The 16833-nt window shown below is 44.2% G+C and overlaps 1 protein-coding gene across 4 annotated transcripts in view; it reads left to right on the top strand.

The window, feature by feature from the left end:
- Nucleotides 1-16833, top strand: part of STK36 (serine/threonine kinase 36) — a 290182-nt gene that overhangs the window by 52248 nt on the left and 221101 nt on the right. For all 4 annotated transcript variants that reach the window (XM_085618423.1, XM_085618425.1, XM_085618424.1 and 1 more), the window contains exons 8-10: nt 7547-7779; nt 13610-13745; nt 13867-14010. In XM_085618423.1, the coding sequence (XP_085474549.1) occupies nt 7547-7779; nt 13610-13745; nt 13867-14010 (513 nt within the window). The remainder of the gene's footprint in view (nt 1-7546; nt 7780-13609; nt 13746-13866; nt 14011-16833) is intronic.

Here is a 16833-nt window from a genome sequence, read left to right on the forward strand (position 1 = left end):
GGGGTTAAATTCTAGAGGTCCTCAGGACCGTGGAGCTGGACCCAGATTCCGCTGGTGGGTCAAAATACTATACACTGAGCCTCGAGCTCAGTGAGACTGGAGGGGGCTCGATCCGAGGAGTGGGTTCTAGGGCGAGACACCCAACCGAGATGCCCACTCTCGCCCCTCCTTTTTGCCCTGGCCATTGAGCCTTTGTCTGTGCGGATGAAAGCTGAGTTGGATCAGTGGGGTATTCGTATAGGAGACACGACCCACATCATTTCTCTATAAGCGGACGACAAACTCTTTTATCTAGCATATCCCAGTGGCCATACCCAGCCTTTTACACCATTTGGACAGATTCGGGGAGGTCTCTGGCCTGTGACTCAACCGTAATAAATCACTGATCTTCCCTCTGGCGGGCATGACTGCCACACTTTGGGGGGGCTCCCAGACATGAAACTAAGATGGGAACGAGCACACTCTGATACCTTGGAGTCCGCATTGCGCTAGACAATGCCCAGTGAATAGCCCTAAACTTGTATAGGACCCTTGAGGCCCTACAGTGATCAGTGAACTTCTGGAACTCCCTACTGCTGTCCTTAATGGGGCAGACTTGCTGTCGCTAAGATGGTAATGCTTCTTTGGTGCCTTTTAGCACTTCAAAACTCACTCTGCCTAATTCCGACACGAATATTCAAGCAACTGTACACAATACTCATCTCACTTCTGTGGGCGGGGAGGCACAGCAGAGTGGCCCTTAATACCCTGACAAGTAGATACGAAGAAGAGGAGGTTGGAGGCCTCATGCTGCCACCTGTACTACTTTGCTGTCCAGCTTCAGCATGTGTCTCGTTGGATGGCAGAAGGGGACAATTGGGAAAAACGACTACTGAAGGGACGCGCAGAACCAGAAACTCTCGCAATAGCGCTGATGACGGGTAGGGGAGCAGAGGGGCACTTCCCATATCTAGTACACCAACCTGCGAGCATATGGCAGCAGTTTGTGGATGCGAGGTCCTTGCAGATCATTACCCGAAAAAGACCTTTAAAACTTATGAACAAGCAAGTGACAGTTTCTCTCTTGGACAGGGTCATTATTTACAGTACAGGGGCATTCAGGAGGTAGTTAAAGTCACCCGGATATTCCCCAACCGACACACACTTTAGATCTACTGCTCACATGCGGATCCAAGTGTCGGATGATATCACTCCTGTATAAAGCCATGAGGCAGGATTTGACTGCCCAGTCACCACGGTCAAGGGCTGCTTGAGAGAGGGACCTTGGCACACAACAAGATTATGGGGCTTGGGCGGCCATTAGCGAACTCACACACACAGTCTCCTGCAATGCAAGGTTTAAACTGATCTATTAAAAGTTTCTACATTGCACCTTCTTCTCACCACGAAGTTGCTATGAATCTTACACAATAATGATGGCAAGTGCCTCCGGTGCTCAACAGAGGAAGCCGATTTCCTACACCTGGCATGGGGGTGCCCTGAACTGAGACAGTTTTGGACACTGGTGGCTGAAAAGGTGTGCACAACCACAGGTCTTCCTATAAGAGATAAACCACTTCAATGCCTGCATACCCATATACGCAAACCCACTAAATGGAAAATAGTGGAAGAGGTGTGGCGCAGCAGCCAGGGTGCCTGACTCTGGACCACGGGGTTCACAGTTCGATCCCCGGTGCCGGCGGCAGGTTAGCCCAGCACCATGTGACTCTGTGTAATAGCTCGCTTAATCTTTCTGATGGCCCCCAGCACCGGGACACCTCTCCGGAGGTAGCTGTGCGCTTTACAAATGCTGGTATTATTTCATACCATATAAACTCCTTCAGCTGATGCTGGTTCTGGCTAGACGCAGAGTAGCCATAACTTGAATGGGGCAGAGAAGCCCAGATATAGCAATATGGCTTAGAGATGTCATGGAATGGGCACTAGTCAAGGAAACACACATGAAAATAACATGCAAAGATGAGGGGTACAGGCAGACCTCACGGAATGGAGATAATTGTGCAGCTCTGTTTTTACATCAGGGGAGGGAGGGACTGAGCTGAGTGATATAGCGACCAGCGGGAGTGAAACAGGCTAAGTTGAAAGTTGGGGGTGGCAAGGGCGGATTTATGAAACCAGTGCTTACCCCAATGCTTACTGTCCACTATGATGTACTGTATGATGCGCTCCTCTTGGTTAACCATGTTATTGATTCTAAGACTCTTCACGCCGTCCTCGGCTACATAGAGTTTGTGCCTACGAACTAGTGTATGCTGTAATGTTGTTTTTTTCATTAAGACAAAATGGAAAAATAAAATGTTTAAAAAAAAGATGGCTGGTACTTCAGACGGTGTCTTTGTTTCCTGATACAATATTGTCACGTTTGCCTGTATATGGGGCCAAGTCCCGCTAGTTACATAGTGCCTGTATCCTGCTGGATAACAGGTTTTGGCTGGTATAATTTGAAGAAGATCAAGGCTATCCTTGTTATTAGGTGGAGGATCTATCTGTGCCGCCTGGGCATCATACCAGGAAAATGATGGGCATGTATTTAAAAAAAAATGTTAAGCTCTGAATATATATTTCAGTAGGTCTGTAATGGCTGCATGTTTTTATGGGTTAAATCCCCTGTCTGCTTGACGGTAGGTTAGGAGTGGTAAAATGCTTAATTTAAACATCTTCTCTAGGGTCCTTAAAGCCCTTTATAAAATCATAAAATGAGTTTGTGGTGGTTCCTTGTTATTTATAAACTAAAAAGGGAACTCCAAATCTGAGACCACCTTCCCCAGTTGTTGGCAGCCTTGTTTTGAAGGTAAATAAGCTCCATTATTTATCCCACTGTCTTTGGAGGAGAGACCAAAGTTATCCTTAACTCTAATGGGCAACGTGGAAAGGATTCACTGTGGGAGTTGTGCCCCTCTACATGTGTTATGAGAGGTTCTGTAAAGGAAGTGCATTGGAACCTTTTCTTCCTGGATTCTGTGGCATGTTAGGGGACACCATGACATGGCTAGCGGGACCTCTCCTATTGTCTAGTTGCAATCTTAGCAGAGCTCCCAATCCAGCAAGGTAATCCTATTCTTACCCAACATGCAGATGCCAAGAGAAATTGTGCTCAACAGTTACATAATTTGGTTCACAGTTATCTTTTTACCATTTAATTCAACACAAGACTTTGGTACTCACCAATGCCAGGTGGTGAGGAGAATTCAGTACTATTTGCATTTAAAGCCCTTGAAGGCAGACAGGAAGGAATCAATAATGGAGCATTCTTTAAAATTTTGAGTTGGACATTATTAAGTGTCATCAGTACAGCAGTTTATGCCAGTTATAGTACTCATCTTTGAAACCTCAATTTTGTGTTCATGTGTAACATTTCTGTTCAATCGGTAATAATAGCTGCTCAAGGAAAAAGCAACGGCCACTGTCTTCGTTGTCTATTATTCTTGACAACTAATCCAGAGTGTGGGGATTTCAGGGAAAGAGATCAACGCGAAATGTTAATGAGATGGACACATCTGTGGGTTGTTCCTCATCTCCGCAACATTGTATTTGAGATATGAGTTGGCATGGGGGCACTTGAGTCAATATAACATGTCATAGGAGAGTAATTAGTATGGTTCTGCACACCAGAACTGAACCTATCCTGGTTTTGTTTCTCTGTAGAGAAAGCAGCACCGAAGAACCCTCATCTACACTGGGTACTCCACCTGTGACCAAAAACACTTTGTGGAACCCACCTTCCAAATATGATGGCCCACTATTGCCCACTGGGTTCTTCATAGCAGTAACCTGCAGCCCAGGTGGCCGCTCTGGACCTGTGCTCCACTTCACCAAAGACCATTACTAGTGCCTGCTGTGGAGACTTTGATTACTATAATTGCAACAGTGATATTGGACAGAGTCTCTGGTCAGTGGTTGAGCATCTGTGACACACTCTAGGAGTACATACAGTGTGTTTGAAGCTTGAGTTAGAATGTCCACAAATCCATAGGCACCATCCGGTGCATGGGCATTGAACGGAAGACATTTTTATGGAAAAGAGTGAGAAAGTTGAAAGCAACTCCTTACCAGAAGCAACCTAAAATTGAAGCGAAGAAGCTTCAAAGATCTTATTGATGAGATTAAAGAATTGCTATAAACGGGAAACATCCAATTTTTGATTGCTTCTTTGCTCAAACATGAGCTTCCAGAGATTGCCGTACGACACCAAATACAAAGGTAAAGTGGACCAGAATCAATGTAGCCTTATTCCAAGACGAATCAAGCTGAGTGCAGTGTAATGCAACCGCAGATAAAAGTCCAGAAGTTTTCTGATGAGATAAAAGAAGTTGGAAACATGTAGAGAACTGTGTTTATAGAAAAAGAGAGGTCGGGTTGTTAAATGAGATTGAAGATGATCCATATGTGTTCTGTCATTTCTTTGCTGGTTGAGGCTCTTCACTTTCTGACACAGTTGGAACTGCTGACCACATTTCAACCACTAAAGACATCAATTGCCATTTCTTGAAGGTTCTTCTTCCCTTGAGGCATCACCAGCTTACTTGTCCAATACATTTTTCTACTCTAAATACTTCCTTATGTCTTCCTGTAGGCCCTGCTTCTCCTGTTCAGATTGTAGAGAAACTATTGTTACATTATCAGGGGTGTGCTGCTGTTCAGGAAGTCACAGCTCCTTCAACTTGATACTTCTAGGGCACAGATTCTTTTCTCCTTTGTACTGGAATCCTGCCTGTTCCAGGTCTAAAAATAGTTCCTCAAGCTGTTTTACTTTCATCCTGTTATGATGGTAAAATCTTGATTCATCATATACTATTAGTGCTTGGCAGCCAGAGACCTGTTCCTCTTCAGTCGCTGTGGCATTTCCTTTCCATAGTGCATCGTTTTTGTAAACTGTGCTCATACAGAGACCGACATTATGGGCCCGATTCACCAATAAAAGGTTGAAAGTGCGGGTGGAGATTTACATCTTGGCCTGCATGTACTTTCACCAGCATTTTAAGTCTTACACCTGGAAATCTACACTAGGTGCAGATTTCAAGGCACACTTCTGGGAATGTCATGGGATCATTCCTGTACGCTCCTAATTCTACTGTGTGAAATTCTGCATATTATAGAATACCGTACAAGGGGAATGGAGCGCTTGGTGCGAATCCATATTTTATCTATATGGGGAAAGCATTTCCCTGTGGAGAAAACCCTTCCACTACAGTCAAGCAAATCTGGGCATGATCCCTTCTCATTCCCATCCTACTCCAGCCCTTGCTTGGAGTAAATCTCCTCCCATTTTCAGGGTATAAAGGGTTCTGATCAGAGTTTGAGAATTCCCACAAACATGTTTGTAGGCATTTCCAAACATCCAAGGCAAACCATGCCTTGAAACGTCCCTTTCCTACGTCTTCAGTGCAATTCATGACTGCATATTTATCCGTACTCATGGTGGAGTAATCCGCATAGTAAATGCATCAATTTATGCTCGTGATGAATCCCTTTGTGAATTCCTGGCAGGTGTAAATTAGGTATTTTAAGTTGCAAAGTTACATTTACTGCAGAAAATACTTTCATGAGTAAGCCCCAGTGTCTTCAACTTGTAGCCATCTAGAAGCAGGTGATAGATCTACCCACTGTCCTACTTGACTGAGACCTATAAAATGTGGTTGTGTGAGAGTCTATAGCTAGCACCAAAACATAATTGCTTGAGAATATTCTGATGCTACATACTGAAGACAAGGTAGTAAATGAGAGCAATGGAGGCCTGCATCCGTAGTGGATATTAATTTGGAATCGACAAGTTAGAGAGGAAAAACAAGAAGTTAGAACAGGCCAGTTAAAGCACCAGCAGACACAAAAATTCCAGATGTAAGTCAGCCAAAGGAATTTTAAAGGAAAACCTGAATGCTTTTGTGGTACTAAGGAATGGGTCAAGTTACAAGTGTATAGTTGTGGAGGTACTTGTGTATATGCAGGGCAACTGGAATTATGTGGTAATGGAGGACCGCTCTATGTGGCATGTTTGGTCATATTATGCAACAATTAAAGGCAATTTATGCTGCCAGGATAAACAAATTAGGCAAGCTATTGTCTGATTTAAGACCAATTATGTGCAGATGAAGAATCATTATTATTTAGACAATTGCTACAAACACCTTTGTGAGTCAAAAGATTTAAGAGAGGCAGAAATATTGATGACTGGGGGTTGATGCAATGCCTACAATTGTTACTGAAAACAAATAGTTATTTTCAAGCTGTGAAGTGAGTGCAAATGTATGGAGTGAGGTCCTTCTGTCCGAATGAATACTGTGCATGCAACTAATATACAGAAGACCAAAATAATGTGCCTTTGTTCAAGGTGTGCGCGATCAGTGACTTTGGTTCTCCTGTGCTACTCTTTTACAATTTTGGAATTTTCTTCTTGAAGATGAAGATTAGAGAGGTGTGTTATAATTTGTATAGCTATATCAGTTGTTCAGTTGGATGATGTCTGTAGGTTGTGACTTTTTTGGTTTAGAGGGTGGGTGCAGAAGAAGGCTCCACTTGGGCAGAGCAGCAGGAGGTTTTACCTATGGTGCCCACATCCTACTTCAGATTATCAGTAAAGTATACCTGGCTATCATGACATCGTTGTTTCTTCGTCTGCTTGTTTTTAACTTGTGTACAATTTGTTGATGTCTCTCTCCTTGGAGACATAACGCTCACTTTACAGAATCGAAGGCCACATCAATAGCCTTTCAATGAGTTGAACAGACCTCTTTTACAGGCATCTGGCATCCAGCAGCATGGTTTACTCTTTATGAATGTTTTACTAATGTACCTTTTAATCAGGAAATTCTACCCTACCTGTTTGATGAAAGCATAGTCAAGTATATACTGCGTTTCCTGCCGGTGTTCTGGCAGGAATAACTTTCCAAACCAGTTTGAAAGGAGGAAGAGCAGGAATTATCACTAAGAAAAATTACCATGACTGTGATTCAGCTACTTTTTGTCCTTGCTTTGCCTCCTTAGCCTCTCCTGCCCAACTATCCACTGAGAGCTGATGTCGTTCTTCAACCTTGCATTTCAGAATTGACATTAAGTAGTTGGGTGTAAACCATTAGTGACACAGGAGTAATGGCCAAGGTGTGGGTTCCTTTTGCCTCCATAAAACAAAAGATTTGTTATCAGAACATTGTGAAAGAAGGTGAGCACCCCTATCATAAGATATATATACACTGGCTCTGTTGAACATTCCTGACAGTCTTCTTTAGCTACAATCACTAGAACTAGACCATGAATGTATGTGTGCCAACAGTGATGGTGAGCAAAGCTGCGTCTGCTAGATCTCCAAATTGTGTTCTTTATGATTCTAACTTGTGCCCACTTCTCAGAGGTCACTGTAGTTCTTTATCTAACCAAAAGCAAGTTGTGTACTAACTCCCAAAGAATTAGGTCTTGTCGCTGAAGCGAGGCAGTAGGTCTTATGCTCACAAATTGAGGTCCTGTTTCTGAGTAGAATATTGCTGGTAGTGCCCCTTATGAAAAGAATAGCTGTCAATTCTGCATGGTACTAATGTTTAAAAACTCTTTGCAGGAGCTGATGAAAGCTGAGATGCCTCCCAAAGATGAACCGAAAGATGGAAAACCACCACCTGCCCTAACCCAAGGTCATCGGTCCTTAAAGACTAGACCCCTAGCTGAGGAGGTCGTCTTAAAAGACAAAGACTCTGTTTCAGGCATCCCAACATCTGAGACATCAGTTGCTGACTTAGTGGGGCATAGAAGCCAGAAAGAATGGGAGGTGGAAGTATCACCACCAACACCAAGGTGAACCTTGCATATTGATCGTGTCCAGACGGGCCTGAGTAGACTGGGAACCAAAAGGAGTGAGAGATGGAGGAATCAATACGGTTTGCTTGGGAAGGTGTGACAGGAAAGTGTGACATGGTGAATGAGAATCCTGTGTAAGAGTGGCAAAAGAACTCTGAGTGGAAGCCATGAATCTCCTCTGATGAAAAGGTGTAGTGCAGGAGGAGCGATGGTGAATCGTGGGGTAGTCGGAGAGTATGATGGGTGCCTCTGATGAAAGGAGTGAGAGATGGAAAGAGAGAGATAGGCAGATGGTAAAACCTAAGACAAGATGGGATATAGATAGCAGAAGAACAGGTAATATATGAGGGGAAAGAACTTCTGGTTCGCAAAGAGTTTGGGAATTATGTAGACACTCACAAGTTTGTTACTTCTTCCAATGCCCTCACTTCAGTTTCTCATTGTTAGTCCTTCTTCCCCTTGTCTTCACTTCATGCTCTAATCACTCACCAGCAGTCCACTCTTTCACTTTTTCATTTTTCTCATCTGTGCCCGTTCCTGACCTACATTTTATAATCTTTCATCTCTGTCGGCTCTCCTCTCACTCTATTTCATCTCTCTTCCTCTGCCCCTCTTTTTCTTCCTTTTATCCTTGCCATTTTCTATCCCTTCTATTTTTCTTCATTCTTCAATGTAATTATTTATTCACATGATATGTAGCTTTGACAAAATTTCTGAAGCTTTACAAATTCCAAAGCCTAGCAGTAAATCTTGAACTTCCTGTTAGTGCTGTCAACTGAGAAGTATCATGCTGCATTTCAGCCAGCAATGAGTTTTCTCCAAGCAGGATCTAAACTGTATTAAAGAAAAGATAGCTTATTTAGGAATCTAGGCCCTCTACTAAATGAGAAATGGATCAATGGATGGTAATGATGCCAATTTGCTTGAAAGAGTGGAAAATTAATATTGCTCTTTTATGGAAGCCAGCAATGCCCCAAAATGCACAACGTTGTCCGTTGAAACCTCAGTTAATTTTCCTATCTTTTGTGAACATGATAACTGACCACAGTATTCTGCCTTTTTCACCTTTCCTGACAAAAATGTTTCTGCTTTCATTCAACTGTGTGTGTCCACTTGCTTTATCAGTGATTTCTTTTATTGGGAATTGTGTTTTAAAAAATAACACATCTCCACCTTTTTGCTCCCAAAAAGACCGCACACCATTTGTGTCCAATTGGAAGTAATACGGACTCATGATAAGGAGCCCTAGGCACTGTGTAGTGTGCCTACAGGAGTCCCATGATATGAGTGTCATTTTTCATTTTTTTAACACACAATTGTGTGGAGGAAGAAAGGTATCCAGCTATTTTGAAGACTATAATGTATAAGTGTGCAAGGGAAAATATCACCCCCTAAGACAATAGGGTTCAAACCACTGTAGGGACTGTCATACACCATACAAGACCGTGAGGCCAAATCTTATATTGGCAAACACAAGAAGACTCTACATCACGACAGGTCGAAGACGAAAGGAAGGTCCCAATCCTGCTCCCAAAGTAATTCCCACTGCAGGTCTTTGCTGCAGTTGCACTTGCAGTTGAAGTCTTTGTGCAAGCCCTAGAAAAAACATAAGAAGTCAAATTGGGAATCTGCCCCTTCCTGTCTGTCATCAATTTAATTAAGGGCATGAGGAAAATAACATGCCTTCTGATCTGTTCACGATCTCCATTAGAGTCAATTCAGAGACTAGTCCCGGTGCACCCCGAGTTTCTGGTCCTGCCACAGAAGAAAGCGCCTCCTCCGCAGGCTTTATTCGGAGGGTGGCGGAAGTTAGACTTGCAGCTCCCCACTATAGAGTTCAAGACTAATTTTTAACTGAGGAACTTCAGCTAGGTCAGGCCCCTACAGAACCTCTACTGCCATTCAACGAGGCCTTCATGAACACACTTTTTGGTACTTGGGTTAAACTATGTTCCAGTCCACCTGTTAACTGACAGGTTTTACATCATCATCATCCTGCATTGGGCAACCCAGCCTTTCTTATCCAACATCTGACACCAGAGAATTTTGTGGTACAGGCATCCACTTGCAAAGCAAATCCTAATGCCTTCCCTTACACTCCCCCTGATCATGAATCATGGTAAATGGGTTTTCTCCTTTACGAGCATTACTCTGAGGTTGGAAAACTCCAACTATTTTCTCTGCCACTAAACCCATGCCCTTTGGAACACTGGCATAAGTCTTACAGACTGTTCCAAACAACCTTTGGGCGTCCCTTACTCAGGCTACCCAGAATGGTCGCGATGCTGCAAAGCATATAATACTTTGTGCTTTGAACATGACTGACTGCATGTGCCTAACAATGGGCACCAGTATGACACTCCTACACTATGCATGGATGAGTTCTGCAGCTTTCTGTGGAAATGTCCAAGAATCCCTGATGGACATGCTGTTTGACATCACTGACCTGTTTAGCAAAAAAGCAGACTTAGTCTCGGAAAGGTCTAACGAGAATAGGGACACAACACGTTCCTAGGGTCTTTCTGCTCCCCCGACAATTCCACCAACAATTTCACCCTCTCCATGGATAGGGTCAGGGTTTTCAATTTCATAAATTCCTTTTGACATAGGCCACTACCGCTTTGTGGCCTAGGCCACTGTTTTCAGAGACAACATTCAGGACAGCAGCTCAGTCCCTCACCCTTCAAGCATCCACAGCCACACAACTACATTAGTGAGTTCTTGCCGGCACAAGCACACTGTTGGAGGCAGACTCTAACAATTTCTCCAAGTGTGGCAGGCCATCACATCAGACAAGCGGGTCCTCCAAATTGTCCATCAGGACCATGTCCTCCCATTTCTTTTCCCTCAACTGTACCTTCCACCACCATCAGGGCAGCTGACGGAGGACCATCTATCTGTCATGCTGCAGAAAATACAGGCCCTTTTGGCCAAAGGGGCAATAGAGTGGTTTCCGACCTCAGCAGTAGAAACTGGGTGTTACTTCTGCTACTTCCTTGTGTGGAAAAACATGGAGGGGTTTGTCGTATTTTAGATCTTCACCCCTCAATGCCTTTCTGTGAAAGGGCACGTTGAAGATGCTCACTAGCCTAGGCCTTGTCTGCCCTAGACCCCAGATGCTGAATGGTGGTGTTGGCCCTGCAGGGCGCTTATTTCCATATCCCCATCCTTTAGGGACTACCTGGAGTTCATGGTGAGCCAGGAGCAATTTCAAATTGCATGGCTCCCTTTTGGTTGTTGGCAGCATATCGTTGGAGGGCATGGGAGGGGTGTCCCAGTTTTCTCCTACCTTGATGACAGACTGTAGCAGGATGACTCCCCAAGGCAGTTGTCCACCACCTCCAGATGGCAGCAAACCTCCTAACATCATCTGGAAGAGGTGGAGATCAGAGGCCTCTGGTGGGGACTCAGATCCACATCAATTTGTTGGAGTTGAGTGCAATTTGCCTAGCACTGAAGTCTTTCTTTCTACCATCAGAGGAAGACTGGTGCAGGTGCTCATGTACAACATCACCACCATGTGGTATTGCAACACCCAGGACAAGGAGGGGTCTTAGGCTCTGTGTAAGGAGGCTGTATGCCTCTGGAAGTGATTGGACCACCAAGGAATTTCTCTAGTGGTAAACTACCTGGCAGGATCTCTAAACATAGATAAACCCAGACCCCAATGCTTAACGGATCATGAATGGCACTTGCACCCGGGGTAGCACAGGGTGTCTTCCAGCAATGGAAAGAACTCTGGCTCAATTTGTTTGCTATTGCTGTGAATGTGCAATGCTGGCACGTTTGAGCATTGTAGTATCCAGTGTCGCTTTCTCTCCTGAAATGTCGTTCTCTAAAGTGTAGCTCAGGAGTCCTGTATGCCTTCCTTCCACTGCCTCTCCTGCCCCAAGTTCTGAAAAGGATCAAGAACAATTGGGCCCAGGTGATCCTAGTGGTACTGGACTGGCCTTAGAGCGTTTTGGTACCCGGAACTCCTGCGTATGAGCATTTGTCCTTTGATCAAGCTGCCACTTGGGGAGGGTATTCTGTCGCAGGACATGGGTATTAAACCTGTACAATTTGTATCTCCATGCTTGGAAATTGAGCGGTGCAGTCAACCTGCTTTGAACTTTCCCCTGAGGTAGCTGATTTAATCTTGACATTGAGGTATCCTTTCACGAATTCAGTGTCTGACACAGTCATTGGGTCAGATTTGTGAAAAACTTGACAAATTGATCCATTACAAGCAAACTAGAACTAGTGTTCAAGTGATAGTGGGGAAAGGACTATTCTGGAGCCGATTGACTGTAGTGTCCTAGGGAGCAAGCTGGTAATTGTATCTGGCCACCACAGGACGCTTAAATAGGAACTGAGTTGAGGCATTTTGGCATTGCCACCTACTGCAAGCTGCACCTGCCTAACACTGACTGCTTCTGCACTGTGAGTGGTTGCACCAAACTCTAACCTCGAGTCTAATGTCAGCGCGGTGCCGCAGTGGGGGGGCAGAGTGCAGGTAGTGAGCAGGATGAGGAAACCAGCTGGCGGCAGGATCAGCATGAGCTGCAGAAGTGATGTACTACTGGCGTGATGAGAAACGAATAGGAGAAATAATGGGAGAAGGGAGCGGGACTTGCACAGATAGCCCCCAGACTGCAGAGACAAGCAACTTGAAATACCTTGGAATGGTGCGTCCCAGCACGCCAACACTCCAACTCGCTTGTGCACACCAGCATGTGTTGCAGTCCACCGCTGCTCACAGTCACAGCTTGCTGCTCCACTCGGCTCCTCTCTCCTCTTCTCATCGCCCCCCCGTCGCTCCCCTGCAGCGCACTGGCCCAGTCGGGGTTTAAGACAACAAGCCAGCCCTGAAGCTGGATGGAGTGCCAGGGACCTAATTGGGGAGACAACAATGCAGAGCCAGGGTTGCACTCCTCTCTCCTCCTCCTGAGCCGCACAGCTCGTGACATCTGCGTACTACATACATGTAGTGTTTAGAAAGATTCTTAGTTGAAGGTGCTCATTTCCACAATCAGGAAAAACACCATGTTCCTTATCTGATCAATAGGCTATTGAAAGTTTAGACTCCAGAGATTTGTCAAGAGACCCTTTATCATTATCTTTATCTAGTCTACAGCACTCTTCACAGCCGTGCATTTTGAGATGTTTTAAAGCAAGCTGGACTACTGCTGTAACTGGATCTTCATGTTTTGGACCACTAACTGATTCTTCTGTGAGTGTAGCGTTTTGGTCACCAGCGAGTTCCAGCAAACCATTTGGCCCTACCTGCTCTACAGCAAATTTTACCAGGGTAAAACCTTTTACTCTGTCCTGACCTTCTCTTCAGAAGGGACGGTGATGCAGAAACCTTTTCAACCTCGAGTTGGGATGTCACACAATATCTACAATGGTACTTTGCAGTGCTTGGCAGGGAGAGGGGAGGTAGCGGGTGGTCACCAACCAAGGGCACACTGCGAATAACTGTTGACACAAACTACTTCCTAGGCAGCATAGTGTGCTTGATCTCTGCTCATCAGGACTGAATTATCACAGGCCAGTTGTCAGCGAGACCACCAACTGCACAATTGCAAATGAAGGAAACATCTGAATTCGCAGAGTACCAATACGAAACAAAGTTGGTGATGTCCAATATTCTCCTGGCCATTCTATTTCTAAATATGGTCCACTGTGACTATGGGACCTAGGATCCTCCATACTTCTCTGTCTCTTTCCTTCCTTCCTCCTTACGTCAATCCCTCTTTTCCTTCTGTTGCCCCTCTCTCCCGTCTGAAGAAGTTGTGTTTCAAGTGGGTCACTGGAGTGACACATCCATTACCTTTCTTGACAGGGAGCACCGGATCAGCCGCGACTATGACCGGGCGTTCCCAGAGGTTGAAGTTGGGGGAAGAATGGTCTCCAAGAACTCCGGCTCTGGCAGCACTCGGGGGAGACGCAGCATTGAGCATGTAGACCTGGAGAATGAGGTGAGAAAACGCCAGTCTACCATCCAGGATCTATGGTGCAGTAGTATTTGTAAGTGTCAAGTCTTTGTGTTACTCTATGACTAAGACCGCATTTTATTAACTCTTACTCTAACTAAACTAGGAAGTGGACAGTGACGATGAGTGGCGACATCTGATTGATGCCACAGAGCCTTCAAACCTGCAGCTGACGACCCCTCTGACTCTACTGGGGGACCCTGCCTTTATCCAGCGAATCCACCTTCGTCTGCAGGATTCCTGCACTCAGGTGAGGATAAAAGTGTTTGGAAGGTGGGTGCTGTAATGGGAATACTGGGGAAAAGGGCATGAAACTAGAGAAGTGAGGTGATAATTTAGAATAATGGGACAGAGACGCCTTGATTACTGGAGACGCGGGGGTAAAGAAAGGTGGCACACCATTGAGTGTGATGGAATGATGATGATAGTGATCGAAATGCTATCGAGCACGCATTTGAATACTGGCAAGTGTGATTAGGATAACTGAGCATGATTGAGGCGTGTGCTTAATAGGAACTGAGAGTAAGGATCACTGGGCTAGAGACAGGGGGTTACCAAGGAAGAAGATTAGAATTACTAGGACATAGACTGGGTATGAAGGAGGAAGACAGGAGATAACAAGGTAGGGAATCCCGTGCTAATGGGGTGAAAGACTGGCACCACTGTGAAGAGGCTGGAGATTCTTGTTATGGATATTAGAGCTTACTTGTAGTGTCTCTATCTTTTGTATACGCAGGTTATTACCTACTGATGTCCAGACCTCCTTTTACAGAAACATTCATAATTAAAAAAAACATTTTGCCCTGGCTTGTCTGCTAGATTAATATATATATTTTTCTAGTTACACGTAATGCTTCAGGATTTTCCGATGTGTTGCTTAGAGAGTGCATAGATTACAGATTATTGTAGAGTAGTGGTCTGTACAAACGGCTAATAGTTTGCTTTATCTAGAAGCCAGGCAAACAAATTAATTGAACAGAACAAGGTTTGAAAATGCAACAGAAAAGGACTAGGTTTACAGGGCTCGACAAATCCACTCGACCGCTCGCATTTGCGAGGTAAATTTTATGAGGTCGAGCTATTTTTAGGTCCTACTCGCCCTTTCTGGCGAGTAGGAAAGCATACTAACTTTTGTCCTCCGTCTTTGAAAACGGAGCAAATGTGACAAGATAACAAGATTTAAAGGCCTTTTTATTGCTCACAAAGCAAATGAGCAATAAAAATGCCTTTAAATCTTGTTATCTTGTCACTTTTGCTCCGGTTTCAGAGACGGAGGTCAAGTAGGTCACTGTTAGGGCGAGGAGATTTTTCAAGGTACTAGTCCGGCAGGACTAGTACCATTTTTTAGATTTTTCGAGCCCTGGGTTTACCAAGTCACAGAGTTAATATTTATAAAATGAAAAGTTCAAAGGCACTGATTCATTATCTTTCACTGTAAAATCTGTATATTAATGTGGAAAAACGTTGATGCCCAAATATCATTTTTCCCATCTTTTAACACTTCGATCTAATACAAAATGAACAGTTGTAACTTTTTAAAGGTTATTTTAGACATCTGAATTGCACAATTCCAGTTCATGAGCTAAGTCATAGAAAAGGCTCAATGCTTTTCTAACTGGTTTCTTCTAGATTAAGTAAAGCTTCTCCTACCTTAACATTCTGTCTCTAGACTTTCCTGTTGCTCTGATACTCGTTTCTTTAAGAGATTCACAGTGCCCTTTAAATCTTGAATGAGGAGCAGTACGTCTTCCACCTATTGCACCGCTCCACTGCATTCTACGCTCTTGGTCTCCAGATTCAGTTGTCCACACTGTTGTTTTGTGTGGTTGTGGAAGAGCAGCATTAGAGTGGATTGCCACAGTTTGTCTGTATCCACCACAAATTTGTCCGAATGAGATTCTGAGAAGCACCTACCTTCTAGTGGCCTCTACTACATTCCTCTGTCTCCACTTTTGGGACCTAGATGTCCACATTCTGTTAGAAACATAATCTCACCAAAAGTGAACTTCTCTCCTCCAGCAGCAAATTAAACCAATGCGTTCAGATTTGGCTCAAGAGCAAGGCGTTAGATTTCCCTCCTCTAAAAAGCAGAGCAAAATTGATATGCTTTCACATAGACTCGACTTGGTTGCAACAAAATATTCTTAACTGAAAGACTACAAGCAATCGAGTCATAACACTGAGTAACTGATTTCTATGTTAATGCTCCATGCCCTTCAAAGTCCTACTAACATCTGAGTTTACAGAAGTACAGTGATACAAATATGGATTCAATGAGGGATCGAGCTAAGCATTTACCAATTAAATTAGTTGATATTAGGGCACGAAAAAACATGGTTTATTTTTTTATTATTTTAAAATAATGTTTTAGAATTAAAGTGGCAAATGTTTTGCAGCTACATATTAATTATCAGATTTTTTTGCTATGTGGAAAACCATTATAAGTAAGCTAAGAATATCTGAAAGCTAATTTCAAAAGCCCAACTCAAGAAAGATAAATCTACTGTAAGAATCAACCTCTTGTCCCTTGAATGTCTCATGTTACCTTAGTGTTATTCCCTTTGCTCTGTGCATTGGAGGATTACCATCTGCCTTGGGGCTATACATAAGTTGTACTAACAGCAGGTTGCCTTAGTACATACAAGCCTAGTATGCTAAATAGTTGAAACCCTTTTTAGGTCTCGCCTAGCAGTGCGCATGCGCTGTCTGCGAGACTTATTGTAAGGGGCTTTCAAAAGCTCACCACACGCGGGTAATGCAAGCAATTGGCCACACACGCACAAGCGTGGCCTATTGCTTGTGGTTACCCGCACAGGCGCCATACGTTTTGAATTATCGTGCCCCGACACGGGCACGATAATTCAAAACATATGGTGCCTGTGCGTGTAACCGCAAGCAACAGGCCACGCTTGGGCGTGTGGACGCTCCCCCCACGTGCACATAATGACGGCTGGGTACTTAATGACTTTTCCGCCCAGTGCTCCGGTTACAATGCAGTGAATGGATGCACTTTGAAGTCAAGGTAATTTATTGCTGTTTCTCTTCGAGCCTGGTTGCAATGCGACATCGGGGT

This window comes from Triturus cristatus, chromosome 7 (genome assembly GCF_964204655.1).
Source record: "Triturus cristatus chromosome 7, aTriCri1.1, whole genome shotgun sequence".
Lineage (NCBI taxonomy): Eukaryota > Metazoa > Chordata > Amphibia > Caudata > Salamandridae > Triturus > Triturus cristatus.